The sequence below is a fragment of the Sinohyriopsis cumingii genome, chromosome 6 (genome assembly GCF_028554795.1).
Source record: "Sinohyriopsis cumingii isolate HCF-2022 chromosome 6, ASM2855479v2, whole genome shotgun sequence".
NCBI classification, from domain to species: domain Eukaryota; kingdom Metazoa; phylum Mollusca; class Bivalvia; order Unionida; family Unionidae; genus Sinohyriopsis; species Sinohyriopsis cumingii.
The window spans coordinates 148,358,709-148,378,666 of record NC_142966.1 but is presented as its reverse complement, the minus strand read 5'-3'; the positions used below and the strand labels follow the sequence as shown (position 1 = coordinate 148,378,666).

Below are 19,958 nucleotides of genomic sequence, written 5' to 3'. Positions count from 1 at the left end.
AAGCATTTCATTCCAAACAAAGTTTTCAGTGTAAAAGATGACCTGTTTGCCAGTGAATTCCAGTTCCTGGACAAGTCCATTTTCAGTGAAGGAATGTATGCATGACTACAAACGTATGTACGTAGAAGTAAAACACTGTTGTCTGCTTCCAATATTTAAAATGTTGAATCAAGCAAAGGAAATAAATGACAATCACAAATTTGTCTTTCAACTGGATTTAACAAGCTATGTAATTTCCATGTACAAGTGTGCAAAAGATATAACTCCAAACTCTCAACAGTGTGGTAATTTACGGAATTATCTGGCCATTACCAAATAGGATGAACTATGTCACAATATTGTCTGAGGAAATCAAATTGCCCCAGTGTATGCAACATGGCGCCATTATAGTATGTTAAGTTCATTAAGTGCAAGCAAGCAGGGCATAACTCTAATATGCTTTTGAATTTTAACATTAGGACCAGAGATCAGAACAGGTCTCTTTTTGCACCATACCCTGTGTTAAAGTGAAAATGTCTTGCATGGAATTATCAGTTTTTATGTTAATTAAAAGAACAAATCTTGCGTATCTGGCCTTATTTTAATTTTAGTGCGAGTTTTAAAGTGAGTAAACACACAACAAAATATTCAGATTGCAATTTATCCTCTTAATCTGTCAAATAAGTGCTCTACACATTCATTTCAAGAAAGAGCAACTATTTTACTATTTTTTAAGATATTTTTGACAATTTTAGCTGATGCGCATTGCCTGAAATTGAGTTTTGAATCAAGTGGGTCAGACATGTAATCCAAACTGGAAGATGCTTGGCCAGTATGACGAAGTAGTAACACAGCGCAACTCTTCCTCACTTTAATCCAACTCACGTGCATGTCATTTATGTCATCATCCATGTGCAAGTCCTGTGGCGATGAGCAAGCTGCGACGCGGCAGGTGTGGATGCACTGGCAGCCAAAGTGATGAACCTGCATGCAGGCGGCTCAGGAATTATGGTCGTCTTCCATTAACCTGAAGTAGAAATATATGTCGGCAGCCATCTGAACGACTAAGCAGACCTCTTCAGGATAGTGCTGCTTACCTCCATAGCCTGAGGAAGGGGCTAGAAAAAGTGCCCTAAAATGAGCCTGCTTCATCTACCCCGACCAGCTTACTATGGCTGGAAGGCATCTCATTCTTGCAATCAAAACACAAAGAAAACTCAAAAGGTTCACTCACACTTGGTGCATGGAACATACACTCTATTGGATTGTGCTGAGGCTGACAGACCAGAGAGAAAAACTGCCCTGATTGCAAGAGAACTTGATCACTACAAGATAGAGATGGCGAAACTCACTTTGCCGATGAGGGCCAACTAACTTATGTTGGAGCTGGTTACACCTTTTTGTGGAGTGGACGTGGCACCGATGAACATCGGGAGTCTGGAGTTGGTTTCGCTGTCAAGTCGAGTTTGGTAAATAAGCTCTCCATCTTACCAGAGGGAATTATAGACTGACTTATAATGCTGAAGCTACCCTTACGTGGAAGAAAGCAAACCACACTCATTAGTGGTTAAGCACCAACCATGACCAACTCGGAGGAAGCCAAAGACAAGTTCTACCAGGATCTGGAAGCTCTGATTGCTTCGGTACCAAAGTCAGGCAAGCTGATAATTCTTGGTGATTTTAATGCCAGAGTTGGCACAGACCATGTCTCGTGGCAGGGAGTTATTGGTAGACATGGAACTCACAACTGCAACAGCAATGGACATCTTCTCTTGAGGATGTGTGTAACATATGATCTCCTGATCACAAACACCGTCTTCCGTCTGCCTAACCATAATAAAACAACTTGGAAGCACTCAGGGTCTAAGCATTGGCAACAGATTGACTACATCTTAGTCCATATGAATGACAGGCAGGATATCAGTGTGACCAAGGTCACGTGTGGTGCTGACTGTTGGACAGACCACAGGCTACTGATTTCCAAGATGAATCTTAGAATTCCAACCTCCCAGACATCCACAGGGAACTGAAGTCCCAAACTGACTCAACGTCTCCAGGCTGAAAGTCTGCAAAACTGAGCATGCTCTGTCTAAAGCTCTGACAAGCCAGCTAGAAACCACAGACTCTGATACCAACGATGCAGAGAAATGCTGGGCAGCCTTCAAGCATCTGGTGTATTCTACTGTATCTGAAACCCTTGGTGCCACTGCCCGAAAGCACCAAGACTGGTTCGACGAGAACTGTGAAGAAATATAGTCCCTGCTAGAGGAGAAGCATCATCTCCATTGTGCATACAACATCGACCCCAAGTCCACTGCAAAGAAAGATGCCTTCAGCAGGGTCCACCAAGCTGTGCAGTAGAAACTGCACGAGATGCAGGACATATGGCTGAGCCAAAAGGCTGATGATATTCACTCCTCTGCTGACAGACACGACATGAAGAATTTCTGTAGTGCTCTTCGTGATGTTTCTGGCCCAGAAACATCAGGCACAACCCCACTCTTGAGCTCCTATGGCAGCACTCTCACTCTCATAACCGAGAAAGAGAAGAAGATACTGAATCAATGGGCAGAACACTTTGACGGTATCCTCATCTGACCCTCTTCTATCAACGATGAAGCGATCGACCGCCTACCCCAGGTGGAGATCAACGATAGATTGGACCACCCTCCAACAGTGCTGGAAACTCATAAGGCCATTGAGCTCCTGTCTAGTGAGAAAGCTCCATCCCAGCTGAGATCTACAAGTCTGGTGGGCCTAAGATAGTGGAAAGACTAACAGAGATGTTCTGTGGATGATGAGGTCAACACCAGGATTGCCAAAGTCAGTGTAGCATTTGGCAGACTCTACTCAAATGTCTGGGATAGGAGAGGCATCAAGCTTGCCACCAAACTCAAAGTGTACACAACGGTTCTCCCCACCCTTCTCTATGCTTGCAAGACATGGACTGTATATAGCCGCCATTTTAAAAAACTGAACCACTTCCATATGAGTTCCCTGAGAAAACTGCTGAAAATCAGATAGCAGGACAAGGTACTGAACACGGAGGTGCTCACTAAGGCTGGCATGACAGGCATCCACACCATGCTGTGCAAAGCACAACTCTGATTGGCTGGCCATGTTGTCTGTGAGATCTCACGGTGGTCAAAAAAAGAGGTACAAGGAAACCCCCAAGGCCTCCATGAAAAACCTAGGCATTGATCCTGACAGCTGGGAGAGTGTAGCTGCTAATTGATATGCTAGGCACAGTCAAGTCAATGCTGGTGCAGCAGCCTTTGAGCAGAAAAGACTGGTGGATGCAGCTGAGAAATGTGATCTGCGCAAATCCAGGAACAGCAGTTCTGCAACTCCCGGTAAGCAACCTATACATCCATGTCCCCACTGCAAGACTCTTCCAGACATGGATCGGACTGATATCCATCTACGGACCCCCCTCCCCCAGTGAATCAATGACATTAAATGGTCCTCATCAACACCAATGGACGAACATCATGTGGGAAAAAATATAAATATGTAATAATGAGACCATGATAAATCCAAAGGAGTTAATGTTACAGCTTGAAAATACGTTTTTCAAAATACGTTGCACATAGCTATAGTACAAGTCACATTGGTCATGTATGTGCATTTACATATTAAATTAAATACAAAAAATATAAATTGTTCTTTTAAAATCTGACACTACTCTTCCTTAACCAAAGTCTATTAAATCCTGTTTATTGAATGCTCTGCACCTTAACTACAACCAAGAAACTTCCAGACGCAAATTATCTATCGCTTTGGCCTAATATAATGGTGGCCATGTACTAAACATAGGTTAAAATAAGAGATCATCAAGTGGAATAATCACAATCGAGGGTAGTACAAATTTATCACTATGCATAGCTTTTGTGTAACATCACAGCACATGATATTTAATCCAGATTTTACTGGATCACACATTTAGGTTTATTTCATCCAAAAATGTCTATGTACTTTAAGATTGATTTTGCCATAAGTACATTTCGGGGTGTCTAAATAATGACCTTCCAAAGGAATATGGATGTATACGAATCCAAATGAAGTGAATTCTTGCCACTTAATGGGCTGTAGAATCAAATTCTAAAAAATGACACCCATTACTGAAATAATCAGAATGTCAGTGCTATGGTCCCTCTGGTCACATTCAGTTTAGAAAATATAAATCAATGAATTATTTGACTAAGTTCTGTGCACTTTTTATCACATTAAAGATTTCCATTATTGAAATCGGTGGGAGGGTACAAACAAACAGGGAGGTACAGACAATAAACCTGTACAGTATGACTTTTGCTTTAGTTCTAACACTGGAGTCTGATGTTTTATCAATAAAGGACAATGAAATCTCTGACAACATGAAATCACCTTATTGGTACTATAAATTAACACAAGGAGTACAAGCGTGACCCCAACCATATGCTAAATTTGACTTTTGTCACAAGTCATTTATAGCTTCAGAATTGCCAAAAGACTGAAAAGCTAAATATATCCAGTCAAAATACAGTAGTGTACCAACCCATAACTCTCGGACGACCATCGCATGAATCTAATCTGGCGAATTAACCTTTATTTTCACCATTATGGTCACAAAGTCTTTATACAGGACACCATCTGGCAGAAGTAGCCCATTTTACTAGATCTATCCTAAAGTAAATAAGTGTTAGGGTCTAATACTCATACCGATCATGGAGCAGAGTCTGTTTTATCTTTTAATACTACCGAATCCAGCATCTGTCTCTGCTTTAATAATGGAAGTGAGATGATGTCATCAACAGTCATTTCTACTATTCTAACTTTAACTAGATATTTCTATTTAGGAAATTTATATAAATGTATCATCTGATACAATCTGAAATAAAAGACAAGTTAAACATTTTATTTTGTGAAATTACTTTCAAAGTGTTATTCATCCCATGGCAGAATCAGCTACTTCCGCCCAGCCGTACGATTCACCCAAAACCACCCAAATCCTGCCAAAATTCACTACAAACACGATGCAAATTAAACTAAGCATACTTAAAACCAAAAGAAAACATTGTAAACAGTGTTATTATGTAGAAACAGATGACAAAACATGCTGCATTTATTTTTTTAGATTGGAAGTAAACACTGAAACAAGGGAGACAAATGTTACTATATTCATAACAAGTCAGAACTGAACTCTATTCCGGACAAAATCAAATACAGTAGACACAATTACATTATAGTAGCATGTAACGGAATAAAAAAAATATAAAATTAACAGACCAAGAATTAAATTAATTATACACATCAGAGGATGAAAACAATAATATATACACCACACTGTACATGTTCTTGTCCTTATTAGCAATGGGTTGTCGCTACGGGCTTTAGCGATATATTGTATTTCTTCGTTGCATTGTTTTTAAATTTTCCTTTTTAGGATCATCTGAAGTAAATAATTGCCTATCAGTGGCATAAATGTCAAATGCGATTAACAAAACATTACAATACAACAAACAACTGAAAGTACCAAATAATTTCTTTATAATCGATTTCAGATTTCTATCAAATATGGCATGTCTTGCCACTAATTACAAATTTATAAATATGCACTAAGATTATTGTTCGAAGCCTTATCAAGCACAGTTTTAAAACATGAAATAAAGTGTATCAACAATAAACTAATGAAGTTCAACTCAACTGTATTTTGCATATTTTAAAGTAAAGCATTAATACAATCAACATAATACAAGTAATGTTTACAACCTGTGTCATAGGTAACTTAAAATTCATAAAACTGTACAAAGATTATAAACATTCCAAAGATTTTAACATAAAACCAGTTCAAAAACTGGAACAGTGGAAATACATAGCCATTTCTCGACATTAGACAAGTGTATTTCTAGTTCAATTTGCACATCCTAGGTCAATGATTGCTATTATCGCTATTTGCGATGTTTGTCCCACCTCTGTTTGCTTAAGTTTTTGTCCCGCATCTATTTTCAGCTGGATGCATTGGAATTTTCCATTGGATGAATGTATGTACTTCGAAGTACTGGAAATTAGTTTCTTTTGTAAATTTTGTGTAAAGATTCTTGTCTTTTCTACTGATGTTTTTGTGTGCCAAATGGTTTCACCATTTACATATTAAGAGGGAGGGACAAATAATTTATAATTGCCATGGTTTCATCAATTACATATGAAGAAGAAGGGCCAAATAATTTATAATTGCCATGATTTCATCAATTACATATGAAGAAGAAGGGCCGAATAATTTACATTTGCCATGGTTTCATCAATTACATATGAAGAAGAAGGGCCAAATAATTTATAATTGCCATGGTTTCATCAATTACATATAAAGAGAAAGGGACAAATATTTTATAATTGCCATGGTTTCATCAATTACATATAAAGAGGAAGGGACAAATAATTTACAATTGCCAGAGCCATATAGTGCTCGATGCAAATCTATGAACTGAGCTTGAGTTACACTATATAACCTTTGATTAATTCGGGTATCTAGTATTGTTTCCAATCAGCAACCTGCTTAAGTTTATTATTTATAGATTCTGAGTTGTTGTTGGTCCAAAGACTTGTGATATTTTTGTTTTTTTAGTGGTTTATACACAAACATTTTAATTTTTTGACATATGAATTTTTTGAAGTACTGTGCAAAACTAGGATATTGTTTTGAATACATTGCCAGATCGTCTTCTCATTTTGCAAACTCAGCGTCATCTTGACTGAATATTAGGCCACTCTCTTCATTTAAGATTATACAAAGTATTGATTCTTTGACAAGATTGTCACATGCATGTTTATGCAAAGAGTGCCGAATGTTGTCTTCAATATATTTAGTGCAAAATTAAAATTCTGCATTACAAAAGGTGGATCTTGGAGCATTTGTCTGAGCTTTTACATCATCCATATCAAATATAAACTTATCATCTCCAATTTTTCGCAAATATGAGAAAAGAATTTGTAATACATGTTTTCATCTGACTCCCAATGAAGACATAGCGGACCTAAGAAAATAGGGTATTGATCAGTTTTCCTGTTTACAACGCTTCTATTTTTGTATGACATTGCAGTTACAAAAACCTTACCCAAGTTAAAAGTTCAGTCTATTCTAGTACTGATTTCATCCTGTCCTGAACAATGTTTGATCAAGTCAAAAATTTGTTCTGAAGTATATAATACAATGACCGTTTTTTGTGTCAGAATCACTTCCTGGACATAGTCATTTGTGTGAAGTTCACATAAAATTTATATGAAATAATCAGCTAGATTTTTATTTCCTGGTTCAGATATTTTGATTTTCTTTTCTCTAAAAATTTTGTCTTGAGTTTGCCTCCAAGATTTTGGTGCAGTAAGGCTATCTTCCTTATTCATCTGTAAATACCTATCCGAAGCCTTTACCATTTACAGCTTCTCTTAGAATGTTTGGACTTGTTTACCTATAGGGCTCATTATGCTTAGTGTTTCCATGTGGTTGGTTAATTTTTAAAGACCTTTTCCCACAGTATTCTACCACAGCCCAATTTTGGATAAAACTGATTTGATTGAGTGCCTTAATTATAGTTGTTACATGTTTTTTTTTAAACTTATTATGTCCTTTAAGCTTTGTGTAATATCTGTGGAATGAAAGTACTTCTTCATGTTGTAGTTCAATTGGAAAATATCTGATTTTCTTAATTTGTACTTGTTTCACACGTATTAAATTGTTTTTTGTATAAACCAGATACAGTCTATTTTCTGATTCAAGCAAAAACGTCTGGTTGACAGTAGTTCCTGCATGCATGACCCAAACATCACAATCGTCGGGAAATGCATGTTTGCTTGTATGGTTATTACCACTTATGTCTATTACATTATAAACATTATTTGTAGGCCCTGGTGGTATATCAGTTGGGCAATTGTTGGTGTTAGTGAGAGCTGATAAAATGTCTTCATTGCTTAAAAATCTGTCATTTTGCTTCAACTGTTTCGTGCAACATTCGCTGTTTTCACAATTAATAACTTCATTGTCGTGATGATTTGTATCATTCTCGTTCTGCATAAGACCATTATAGCTAGAAATATCACTATTATATCTATGTATTTATCATCATATTCTTTGACAGCATCTCCGACACCATCATCTCCATTAGCATCAAAATAAATACTATCACCATCTGCGGACCTATTGCACGATAGTTGATGAACTTTTAATGGTAGTGATTACGATTATGATTATGCCCACTGAACTTAAACACAAAAACACAGTGATCCCATTTAAGAGTGCTCTCAAAACTCACTTATTTCCACTGGTAGAACAAACTTAAAGACCTAATATTTCCTACCTTAAGTATTCTCAGCATGTTTTTTTATGTTTTCCAATTTCATGGTGTTTGTTTTTGTAATCATATCATTATGTTTTTTATCTTATAGGTGTTGTCTAGGGTTGTAAAGCGCTTTGAGCTTCTAAAGATTAGGTGCTATACAAAGTCCTCATTATTATTATTATTATTATGTGTCTCCATGTCATAAATGTTGTCATCACCAGCTGCATTTTAAAAAATAGTAATGATGGCAGACATCACAGTTCGAAAAATGTTACAAATATGCAGCTAAAATATTCTCAGAGTTTAGTTACGGTTTATACAGAATATAAATATCATCATTTTATAAAGTATGTATTTATAGATTTTCCCATCTGCCTCACACAAATGAATCACATGCACAGAAGACTGCTTTATCAATAGCATTACATTTTAAGCAACAACAATAATATTCTTAAATGCAAGGACATGAAGTATAAAGAAAATAATGAATCAGCACTTAATTTCACTTCAATTTAAAAGTAAAGAATCAGTACCTTTACAGGATTACAAAATTTTATTTTTATTTAAAATGTCAAGAAGTAATATAATATACTGCTATAGCCCTTAGCGACAACAAATTGTTAATAAAGACAATAACAAATACATGTAAACATATTTACAATATTGTGCATATGTTATTGTTGTCATCCACGTTGATATGTATGGCACACTGACGGTCCATTATTTACTTCACAATGAGGCAGTTTATACTTGGAATGTACTGACTGGGTCCGCCTCTGACTTGATAACCAGCAATGGGGATGAATCCAGTAATATTTTCTCCCTTTCCCTCAGACGTAAATACTAAATGCAGCATAATTTGTCATCCATTTCAACAAGAAAGTACTCTTTCCAATGTTTTCTTGTGGTTTTGGTATGTTTCATTTGATTTACATACCGCCATGTCGGCCAATTCTGTGCATGATAAGTTATTTCTGTAAACATAAGAGCACGTGTTATTTTGGTTCAAAAATCCATTTTGTATCAAGAAAGAACAATCGTACTTTAATTAAGGAAAGTGATATTCATAAAGCATGTGAAAATATCCCAAATTTAGACTTGAAATGCACATAAAAATGTGATTTTTAAATGGCAACGTGAAGACCCACTCCATGACCTTCTTGAACCTGTAACCCAGAAAATTCGATTTAGTATGCATCTTTCAGAATCATACAAATAAATACGTTATATAAAAGATGAAAATGTGTACCTTAAAACAAAACTATTTTAATCCAAGTTTCAAATTTTGCAAGAAGTTGTCCCACATGTACAAGATCGCCTGCTACCCAACATGTCTACTTGCCGCTAGAACATAAATTCTTAACAAATTCACCAGCGTATAGTCAGTCTGTTTCTAATTCTGTAGTAATTTTTCCCCATCAACAAGACGTAAACACATTCCATCCTATTCATTGTTGTTTCTCTTCCATGTAATGGCTTATTTTTCATAAAATGTTGAACTTTCCTAACATTTTTACAATATCGGTTTAGTTACCTTAATATCTCTTGCCATTTATTGGCATTTGTACATTGAATTTTGTAAAACTAGCTATAAACCTGACCTAATTACTTGACCGAACTGCTGACAAAGACAGTCCAAAGTAATACATTTCATTTTTATAGCATGATAGATAAATATTACATCTTTTCAAAGCTGTGCACAGAATAGGCAGACATATCACGAGTCAGGAAAACCGGGGCGTGGTATCCACATTCTGGTGACAATTGCATCTTTTCAAATGGCACGCATTGCTGTATTTTATTTTTGTCAATCGCTTGAATTCGGTATGCATTTTGCTTCAATATTGGAAACGAAAACCTTAGGTGCGCAGAAATGCCAGACAGCAGTTTAATGTTTGTGGTGAATTTGGGCAGGTTTTGGGCAGTTTTGGGTGGTTGTGGGTGAATTGTGCAGCCCACTTCCACATGATGGAGTCCTGTAGAAAGACTGTGACCATAATGGTGAAAAAAAGGTTAATTCGTTGGAATAGATTCATGCGATGGCAGTCCCAGAGTTGTGTGTTGGTACGTTACTGTATTGTGAATGGATATTTGTAGCTTTTTCAGTATTTTGGCGATTCTAGGCGCCTGACAAAAGTCGAATCGAGCGGAGGGCGGGGGGTCACGCTTACACTCCTTGTGTTAATTTATAGTACCGATAAGGTGATTTCGTGTAGTCAGAGATTTCATCGTACTTCATTAGTAAAACGTCAGACTCCTGTGGTTCCATACAGAACACGCATGAAAATAAACTTCTGTATACGGTTCAACAAGAAGGCAGGTGAAATTAAGTGTTAGACCTTCATTTCCAGAGCTTGAACATTTTCAGATGATGATGATGCTGATGAGCATAAAGACTTAGATGGGGAGCCTGACTCTTTACTACTGCTGCTGTCGTTCATGGGGAAGGAAACTGAGCGCTCCGAATTTGATATAGAATCGCTGCTAGCTGCATCTGCTCTGCGATGAGGCGTGTCGATGTACTCCTGGCTACCCCTTCTGTCCATTGTGCAATCTTTTTATAGCCTTTTACACTAATTAAAACTCAACTTAACCTAATAACACTGACAAGGAAATTTAAAGTCCACCATTGGGCGCTGCAGTAGGCTGTACTAAAACTGCTTTCATTTTCACAAGATTTAACTCTAAAGACTAATATTAGCAGTGAAGTTGCATCATTTGCGGTAATTTCTTCATTGAACTAAAATACCGGTACTTTGTCCCTGGAATAGAACAATATATATATACAAACATGACATAATATTTAAAGGTTTCCAAAACTTTTTAATAGAACTTCCTGATGGCTATACTATAGTGTTAATTTTAAGTTGTCTCTTTTTGTTGTTATGTTAGAATTCTTATGAAAATAAATGTTTCTTTTTCTTTTTGTGATCAAGACATATTTCCATTACTTTCACTGAATGTAATTCTGGAAACATTCAATTAGTGTTTAAAAAATGTCTTTTTTTGTACATGAGATGCTTGAATGTGTAAAAGATATTTTAAATAACACTTTTTTACATCTGGGAAGGCAATTATTTTTGTCTAATAATTTGTTTGCTTTCATGTAAAATACGAATGTCATGCTTTTTAATTCCTCAAACTGGTTTAATTATACAATGCAAGCCACATGGCTTTTTCAGAGCAATTTTAATATATTGCATATTTAAAAGAAAGAAAGAAAGAAAGAAAGAATAACACAAACAAAAACCCCATAAATATAACAAGTTTTATATAAGTGTAATTTTTATTACTATCCAATTTTTTACATTTCTTTCTGTATTGTTTTCTATTTGTTATGTACTTTTATACCATTTTGTGAAACAGAAGACTTCATAATTTGTCTAACTTGTATTTATATACTTTAGCAGAAATGTTATTATAAACTTGTTGTAAATCATCATATACATCCAACAAAATGTATTTTCTGATATCAAGTATTCTTTTCACATAACTCACTCTTGAAGATAAGTATTTTTACAGGACAATTAGCTTTTTTTATGCAAAAAATTGAATGGAGTCCCTTTGTTGCATTTGTTTATATTTTTCTTTATTTGTATTTGTTTATTTACTTCTATGACATCTGGGTATCTGGATCACCAAAAGCTCTACACAGTTGATGAAACCAAAAATTGGGGCAATTTTATAGTTGTTGCAATTTTTTTAAATTGTTTAACTGGTATTAGAGTCACCTAGTAATGGCTCAAATATGTGGTGAGTCTACAGAAGAAGCTGGGTTAGTGAGCGAGAGAGAAGGGCAAGTTTAGATTAGTTCACTGTAACCAGGTTTCCTGAGGGAAATTCCACATTAGACATTTGACTGGTACTTCTTAAGTCTCACTTAAATTATTGACCATATATATATAGCTGATTCAGGAAGTCCAGACTTTAAAGTTCTGATGGTTAAATGCAGACTAAAACTGAGTCTAAGAATTTACTGGAAACTACATGATGAAAATATTTTTATGACTATGTTTATCCAATAGATACTACTTTAATTTTGAAAATGCTGGTTTGAATGGAGTTATGAATTTGGACAAATTAGTTTTTACTTTATTAATTCCAGTTCCAGTATTCATTAGTGGTTAAATTCTCTGTATCTAAGTCCACTTTAAATAAAATAAATACCCTACATATAATAACCAGTAAAAACAACATGATGATACAAGACTGGAATACTGTTAAATTCAGACAGTTCACAAAATCAAGTTCCATTTATTATTCATATAATTTTGCAGCTTCTCGTGGGTCGGTGGTTCTTTCCGGAGTTTTCCCAGGTTCTTCCTCCACCATTAATACTGGCTGCCATGTATAGCCTATTTTTATCTATATATTTGTCTCCTTGGGCTTTCGTGTTTGACCTAGATGATGTCACAGTGCTACCACATGGGAACTGTAAAGGCAAGTGATGGATTAAACTCAGTAACTAAGACAGTTTGCAGATCTTTACATATCTTTGATCATGCTGTCGAAAAATTATGTTTAATAATTATTTTGATCCAGTATAAATGTGTATATTCCATTTGTCTTGTCAACATTAATGCTATGTAATATTGTCACCAAGGGTTGGTAACGAATGATATTTCACCTAACTATAGTGCGTAGTACTAATACTTTGCCTTAACCTGCGAAATGCATGTTGGCCTATATTGTCCGGATTTTGTTTCAATTGATGTGTCTGCTTCAATCATATTACACAATCATTTGGACTACTTCTTTCATATTCGTAGACGAAGCAGCCGAAAAAAGTGGAAGTGGATTCAATAACAATATCTGACTGTATTATAATACGACCATTAACGAATTGACATAGATGTTTGCGAGATGTAACAATGGTAGAAATAACGGCACCGATCTAAAAGTTATACATTGATCCCATTAAATCGTATCAGTCCTGAGTAGGCTTAAACCAGTGAACTGCAACTTGTAATGATGTTAGGCGTTAGGTTTGTACTGTTGAAATCTTTAAAAGTCACATTATGACGATCCAGTCTCCTTTATGTGCTGTAAGAACCAGTTTCAGAAGTAAAGGAAGAACAAAAATGAATATTGATGCAAAAATCAGTGTTTTTGAATTTGTATCCAGAAAGGGATAAGTAGGAACAGAATGAAAAGGAATATCTACGCCCTCAGATCAATAACGTATAACCGTTCATTTTCACAGTTGATAGCAGTACAATATCAACAATACCTATGTTGAGTTTAGTGGTTGCAGAATACAGCCAAGCTGAGTCAAATGGGACGGACAGCATTATTACTCAGATTGAATCTAAGCTGACTCAATCTAATCTATACTACTTCTTCCTCTCTTTGGCTGGTGCCATATTGTGGACTGTTTATCTGTCCTTCTACAACTCCAGAGTGTTTGGCCTAATTCTTACAGTAGTACTGAACAAATTTGTGAAGTATGGGCACATCAATTTTGGTAAGTAAACTATTAATAGTGATCTGAAATGGAACCATAAAGTTAATGATTTTTGTAACAGTGCAAATTGTAATTAAAGGGCATTATCACAAGAGGTCTATCCTGGAAACGCATGTGGCATTTATGTTGACTAACTAACTAATGTTAAGCTGCTGTGTACAAAAAGTACTAGAGATAACCTACTTTACCATACATGTCAATGCATATGAATTCTTTACAAAAATCAACAGAGCACAAAATCTGAACAAAATTACTATTAAAACGTATTTCAAAAGAATAGTTTAATGGTAAAGACATTCTTTAAGGTTTGTATTGTTAATTACCTGAACATTTCACATTTTAAGCTTTGTATTGTTAAATACCTGAAATTTTCACATTTAAAAAAAAAGTTAGTACAGGGGAAAGGATGTATTTAAATAGGTGATCAGGCTTATTTTGGTTAATGTAATAATTTAGAGTGAAATGTGGATCATTTTGTTAAGTCAGAATCTAATGATAGGACTCTAGTTGGAATTGGAATATATCAGTCCACCAAATGTAAATTGCCAGCTTGTTCTTTTTATCCTCATTCTTGATTCAAATAAAATAATGTTTGTCCACATTGTTACCTTGTCCACATCCAATATGATCACCACAGCAGCTAATTTAGAAAATCTTGTCATCAAGAATTGCAGAGATTTTTTTCAATCAAGAATCTGTAGTATAAAATAGGAAGTGGTTTTACCTTGAATTCCTGGAAAGTCATTTTGGTCAATAGAGTATCGTTTTGGACAGCTGAGTATCAATACTCTTGCTTAAAATCAAGTCTTAAAAAAAAGTAAAAACCAATTACCAATGGCTTCAGATGAGCTAATCCAGGAGTGACAGCAATACAAATATTCCAAACACTAGTGCACTCTTATATCGCAATATTTTAGTCTTGAATTAGACTGATAGTCATGCTCATTTTTATTGACATTTATTTCAATATCAGAGTGACAGTCTTGCAAGGTTTGCTGTTAGAAGCATCATGATATGATACTGTAATCAAATGATCATATTTGTAATATTTGAAATATTTTTTAAAGCACTAAACACTCATTTGCAAATATTTTTCAGGATCTTTCTCATTCTCAGTCTTATCTGGCAAGATTATGGTACGAGATGTCCACTTGGTCACTGAGGATTTCTCTGTTAGAATTCATTATGGCTGGTTTATTTTCAAATGGTGGAGACCATACTTCATTAGAACCATTGGAGAAGGTAAATCGGTCTGTCTGTGGTCACGCTTGTCCAGGTGACAAATAACTTTTTTTACAATTTATGTTTTTTTTTTTTGCAATCACAAAATTACTATAATTTTGCTGATTAATGTTTCAGTTTGATTTTGGCTCTTTACTGCACATGAACACAAGTACACTATTTAGTGCCAAGGCAGTAGGAGTAAAGTACAGACATGATTTTTCTCTGTTTGAAAGCGGAATTCTGCTTTTCTCCTGATTTTAATCAGATTTTTCTTGGTATAGTCCGTTTTTTATATCATCTCTGATCCGGGTTTTTTAAAAGTCTGTATGCTCCCATTCCGCAATGACCCTTGTAAATTATTAGTTTCATATATTAGTAAGCACACGACTCTCATAAAGAGTATTCTGGTCAGTCAAAGGTTTAAATTCATCCAAGGAAACTGATGGCAATGGAAAGAAAAAGCATGCTTGCAAAACACGGTATTCCCAGTTGTTGAGAGAGAGCATGACATGAAAAGTTTAGATAATGGTTTAAAAAATGTTTGGAAATGAGAATGGCTGGAGCAAAAAGTTGACAGAAATTTAGCTGGTTAGTTTATAAGAAAACTGAATGCTAGAGGACTGGCATTTTGTGACATATTCAAGAAAGATCTGCATTACGTTAATTGCGGTTGGAAGAGTTGAGAACAGCACCTACAAATGAAGCTGCACACCAAAAAATTAAAACTCAGAAGGCATCTGGAAACAGTGCAAGTAATTACTATAAGAAGAAAGATTTCTTGCATGAGAGAACAGATGTAGTCCTCTGTCAGAATATATGCACTGCATGTTGCCAATACAAGCACCAGCTTGAAAGGAAAGAGGCTGTCATTGAGAAGGAAAAGAAACAATTGCACACTGAGCCAAAAAAGTCAGTGATGACAGAAAGGAAGGCTTAAGAAATCTTTGCCAAAGCCGCAAAAAGAGCTCAGCTGGCATATTAACAGCATGTGTCCATTGGAGGAAAAGACAAGTGAATGTATGGGACTATTTGTATATAGTTGATGTATTTGGGTGTTTATTTTACAGATTCGTTATGAAAAGAGAGAAGTATATAATACATTTGCTGCAAAAATTGACAACTTATTTTAACTTAATTATGATGTGAACACTGACATGCACATGAAATAACTTCAGCATCAATAGTATTGGAGAACAAATTCATGTGACTATAAATATTGTGAAATTATTGAAGTGAAGTTGAACATTTTTGGTAAGTTTTTTAGTTTTTCAAATGTTTACTTTGGTTTATTTTATGATCAGAAGTTGCACCAGGAGCAGTTTTTATTGAGTGTAAAATGTGTTTTTGGCCACAGGCCCTCCGGACCCCCCACATCAGGGGCGCTGCCCCTCGAGATCCCATTGTGGGAATTGTTATTTTCAGCATCTTAAAAATATTGAACCATTTTCAAGCAATCTTGACAGCGAGTCTCCTGACATTAAGGTCTTTGTACAAATGACAATGATGCAACAGCAGTTATGGCAGCTATTACTATAAATAGAAAAGTTTCAAATGATTGCTCTAAAACTGCTAAACAGATTTGACCAGATTTGACAGAAAGCATTTTAACATCAATTTGTGTACATTTTGATTTCTAATAAATACTCTTTGGTGGAAGAAATGTGTGATTATTATTCAAATGGACTGTTTTGAAGATGCCTATAACCTAAACAGTTCAGTTATACAGACAAAATAATGACATCTGTTTGGTCCTTACAGTTCTGCTCTTCACTTGTTAAGTACTGCTGAAAGTGGGACAGGTATAAGGTGACAATAAGCATAATGGAGAGAATATTGGCACACCTCTATGCTTCTTTCATATATTGTGATTGAAATTTTTTTATATGTGGTATTAAGGAAAGAATGTACTACCTAAAGCAGACAAATGATTGAAATTGCTGCTTCCATGTAATGTACTAAACCAGAATTCATCTAAAGTATGCTAATTTTAACAGTTATTAAAATTGTAAAATTTAATTTTGCTAGAGCAGACAATACTAAGTTACAAAAGTGCAATAAATAAATTGTAAATATATATTTAAAAAGTTTAAAAGTTATTGGCCAGGTGTGTTTTACATTTTACCTCTCAAGTCCAGGAGGTAAAATTGATCAAATGGAACTAGCAGTTTTTTAATAATAGGTGTACATTCTAAGTAAGGTGAAGCTGTATACTCAATAACCCCAATTACTCCGAGGGGCCGAGTCGTCTAAAGTGCTCTCCATTACAGATCACTGCCATCTCACCTCTGTCTGCATGGGTTCGAGTCTCGGATTCTGCCAATATGGGTATGTGAGAAAGCTTGCCAGTAGCTTCTCGAGGGTCGGTGGTTCTTTCTGGGGATTTCCCGGGTTCTTCCTCCACCATTAATACCGGCCGCCATGTATAGCCTATCGTGTGCTGAAAAATGGCATTAAACCCTACAACAACAACAACAACCAAGTTGCACTGAACAGTCATACATGAAAATATAAGGACTTTTATAAGTTATAAATATCTGATACAGAGGTATTGAAAACACTTAATCACATGTATTTTGATGCAGATTTTTTTAATCTGGAACACAGAAAATCACTTACTCAGGAGTCCTCTATATGCAAGCAATGGTTTGCAAATTCAGTGGCTTGCTGGTCTTGCTTTAACCACCTGTTGAGCAGGAAAATATGTTGATCAATTAATCATTTAGCTGTGCTGATATTTACAACAACATAATTCAACAGCTGCAAGGCACCCAGATGGACATGTTGTCATTATAAGAGAACTTCAAAATAACATGATGCAATAGCTTGTCAGGAAGTTCAAAGACTTTAGCTAGCTCCTGAGTGGTGGGAAAATGTGTTGACATTTACAGTGACTGAATTCAGAGGCAGAAAGATCCAGAGATGTACATGTCATCATGTACATCAAATGAAGAACCTTTAGCTTTCATTATTATGTTCGTTTCTGGTTGTAGCCGAATAAGTAGTGAGTGTGACATTGAAATCAAGACACACTCAGATTTAGACAAAATGCCTTTTGCAAATTCTGATAAGTATTTTGGGGTTAAACAGCAAATTGATGAAGATTTTAATGAGATTCAGAAGAATGTTAAAGTTTAAGTTGCTAGAACTGATATGAAACTATAGAGCAGAACCTACAGAGTATCAGAGATGGTTTCAGCACTCAGCAATTAAAAGGAAGAAATGACCTTATTTTGAATTCCAGTAACTTCTTTTTGACAAGTAGGGCACCAGACCCACTGAGATACCCTTTGTTTCATGCTTGACCTGTCTGAATTACATTTCATTTGTGGGTAACAGTATTCAGGGTATTATGCTTATTAAGCTGCTTACAGTTTCTCCCAGCATTTATCATTATTTACTGGAACAGGCTAGCCGGCATGATTCAGTTAAGACTACCTTTATATAGAGGGTACATATTAATCCTGCATATATATATATATATATATAGAGAGAGAGAGAGAGAGTATACATATTAATCATAACATGACAGCCTTTATATAGAGGGTATATATTGTATAACATGACTGCCTTGATATAGAGGGTACATATTAATCATAGAACACGACTGTCTTAATATTGAAGATATATATTAATCATAGAACATGACTGCCATATAGTGGGCACATATTAATTATATAACATGACTGCCTTTATATAGAAGGTACATTAATTTGAAAAGATGTTGTTGAGTAATGCTGATATGGTCTTTTCTCAAGGAAATAAAATTAGATCATGCAACCATGTTTCACTTTTTAGCTATAACTTTAAAGCAAAACGTGGATGTACGGGGAGTAATCTTTGACGCCAGTGAATATAAATTGGGTCAGTATGCCGATGACGCTTTTATTCTACTTGATGGATCTAGTTTTTCTCTTGAAGCAACTATGAATATCTTGCAAGGTTTCTCTCTATTATCGGGACTTAAATATAACATAACAAAAACAAAAGCTATTTGGATTGGAAACAGGAAATTTTCTAATGAAAGAATATGTCCCGAAATGGGCCTAATTTGGTCCTCTTCGAACTTTACACTCCTTGGCATAGAATTTTCTCCAGATTTACAACAGATGGTGGAAATTAATTATATGAAGAAACTAACAAAGGCAAAACGAATACTGGCAAGCTGGAGTCAAAGACATCTGTCAATAGTTGGTAAAGTAATTGTTGTAAAGACTCTTGTTCTGCCCATATTCATACATCTTTTTTCAGCACTTCCTAACCCATCAGCAAAAGTTGAAGCAGAACTAAATCGCATGTTATTTAAATTTGTATGGGGTGGAAAAGTAGAGAGAATAAAACGTGATATACTAGTTTCCCCAGAAAACGAGGGAGGACTAAATATGATACACATATTTTCATTCATTAGGTATATTAAGATAAGATGGGTTAAAAGATTGCTGGAAAAGGAAGATGGAACGTGGCAGAACTTAGTCAATACAACTATACTCAGAAATAAAAAGGATATTTGGAATTTAGGGAGAAGGAAATTAGAAGAATTTAGTAAGTTCATTAAAAACAGTTTTTGGAGAGATGTAATTTTGGCAGTATCTAAATGGAAAGAAGAACCGCAAAGTCCTAACGAGTATCTATCCATGAGTATTTTAAATTTTGTCCCCCCTAAAATGATTCATCAATACAAATCCTGGACAGAAGCTGGTTTTGAAATTCTGAACGATCTAGTAGATGACCACGGTAATTTAATACCTTTTGAGATAATAAAACAAAAAACTGGAAGCGATGATTTCTTGAAATACTTCTCCTTAATATCCAGAATTCCTAAAGCATGGAAAGATGCCATAAAAAACCATCTAGTACATAATAATTTTGATAAGCAGGAGGATAAAATAACGAACTTGCGAAAACAAGATTCACTCAAGTATGTTTACAAAGATCTTTTACAGGAAACTAAAAGGCAACACACTGCGAAGCAAGAAGCTTGGATG

At 35.3% G+C, this 19,958-nt stretch overlaps 2 protein-coding genes across 3 annotated transcripts in view; one reads left to right on the top strand and one right to left on the bottom strand.

Moving 5' to 3' along the window:
• Positions 1–10,929, bottom strand: part of LOC149798238 (phosphatidylinositol-3,5-bisphosphate 3-phosphatase MTMR2-like) — an 80,312-nt gene extending 69,383 nt beyond the window's left edge. For both annotated transcript variants that reach the window (XM_089963359.1, XM_089963360.1), the window contains exon 1: positions 10,628–10,929. In XM_089963359.1, coding sequence (XP_089819485.1) covers positions 10,628–10,834 — 207 coding nt within the window. In that variant the 5' untranslated portion in view covers positions 10,835–10,929. The remainder of the gene's footprint in view (positions 1–10,627) is intronic.
• A 2,147-nt stretch (positions 10,930–13,076) lies between these two features.
• The window catches only part of LOC149798237 (bridge-like lipid transfer protein family member 1), a 215,309-nt gene continuing 208,427 nt past the window's right edge, over positions 13,077–19,958 (top strand). Inside the window, exons 1-2 of the mRNA XM_089963361.1 lie at positions 13,077–13,752; positions 14,851–14,994. Coding sequence (XP_089819487.1) covers positions 13,521–13,752; positions 14,851–14,994 — 376 coding nt within the window. The 5' untranslated portion in view covers positions 13,077–13,520. The remainder of the gene's footprint in view (positions 13,753–14,850; positions 14,995–19,958) is intronic.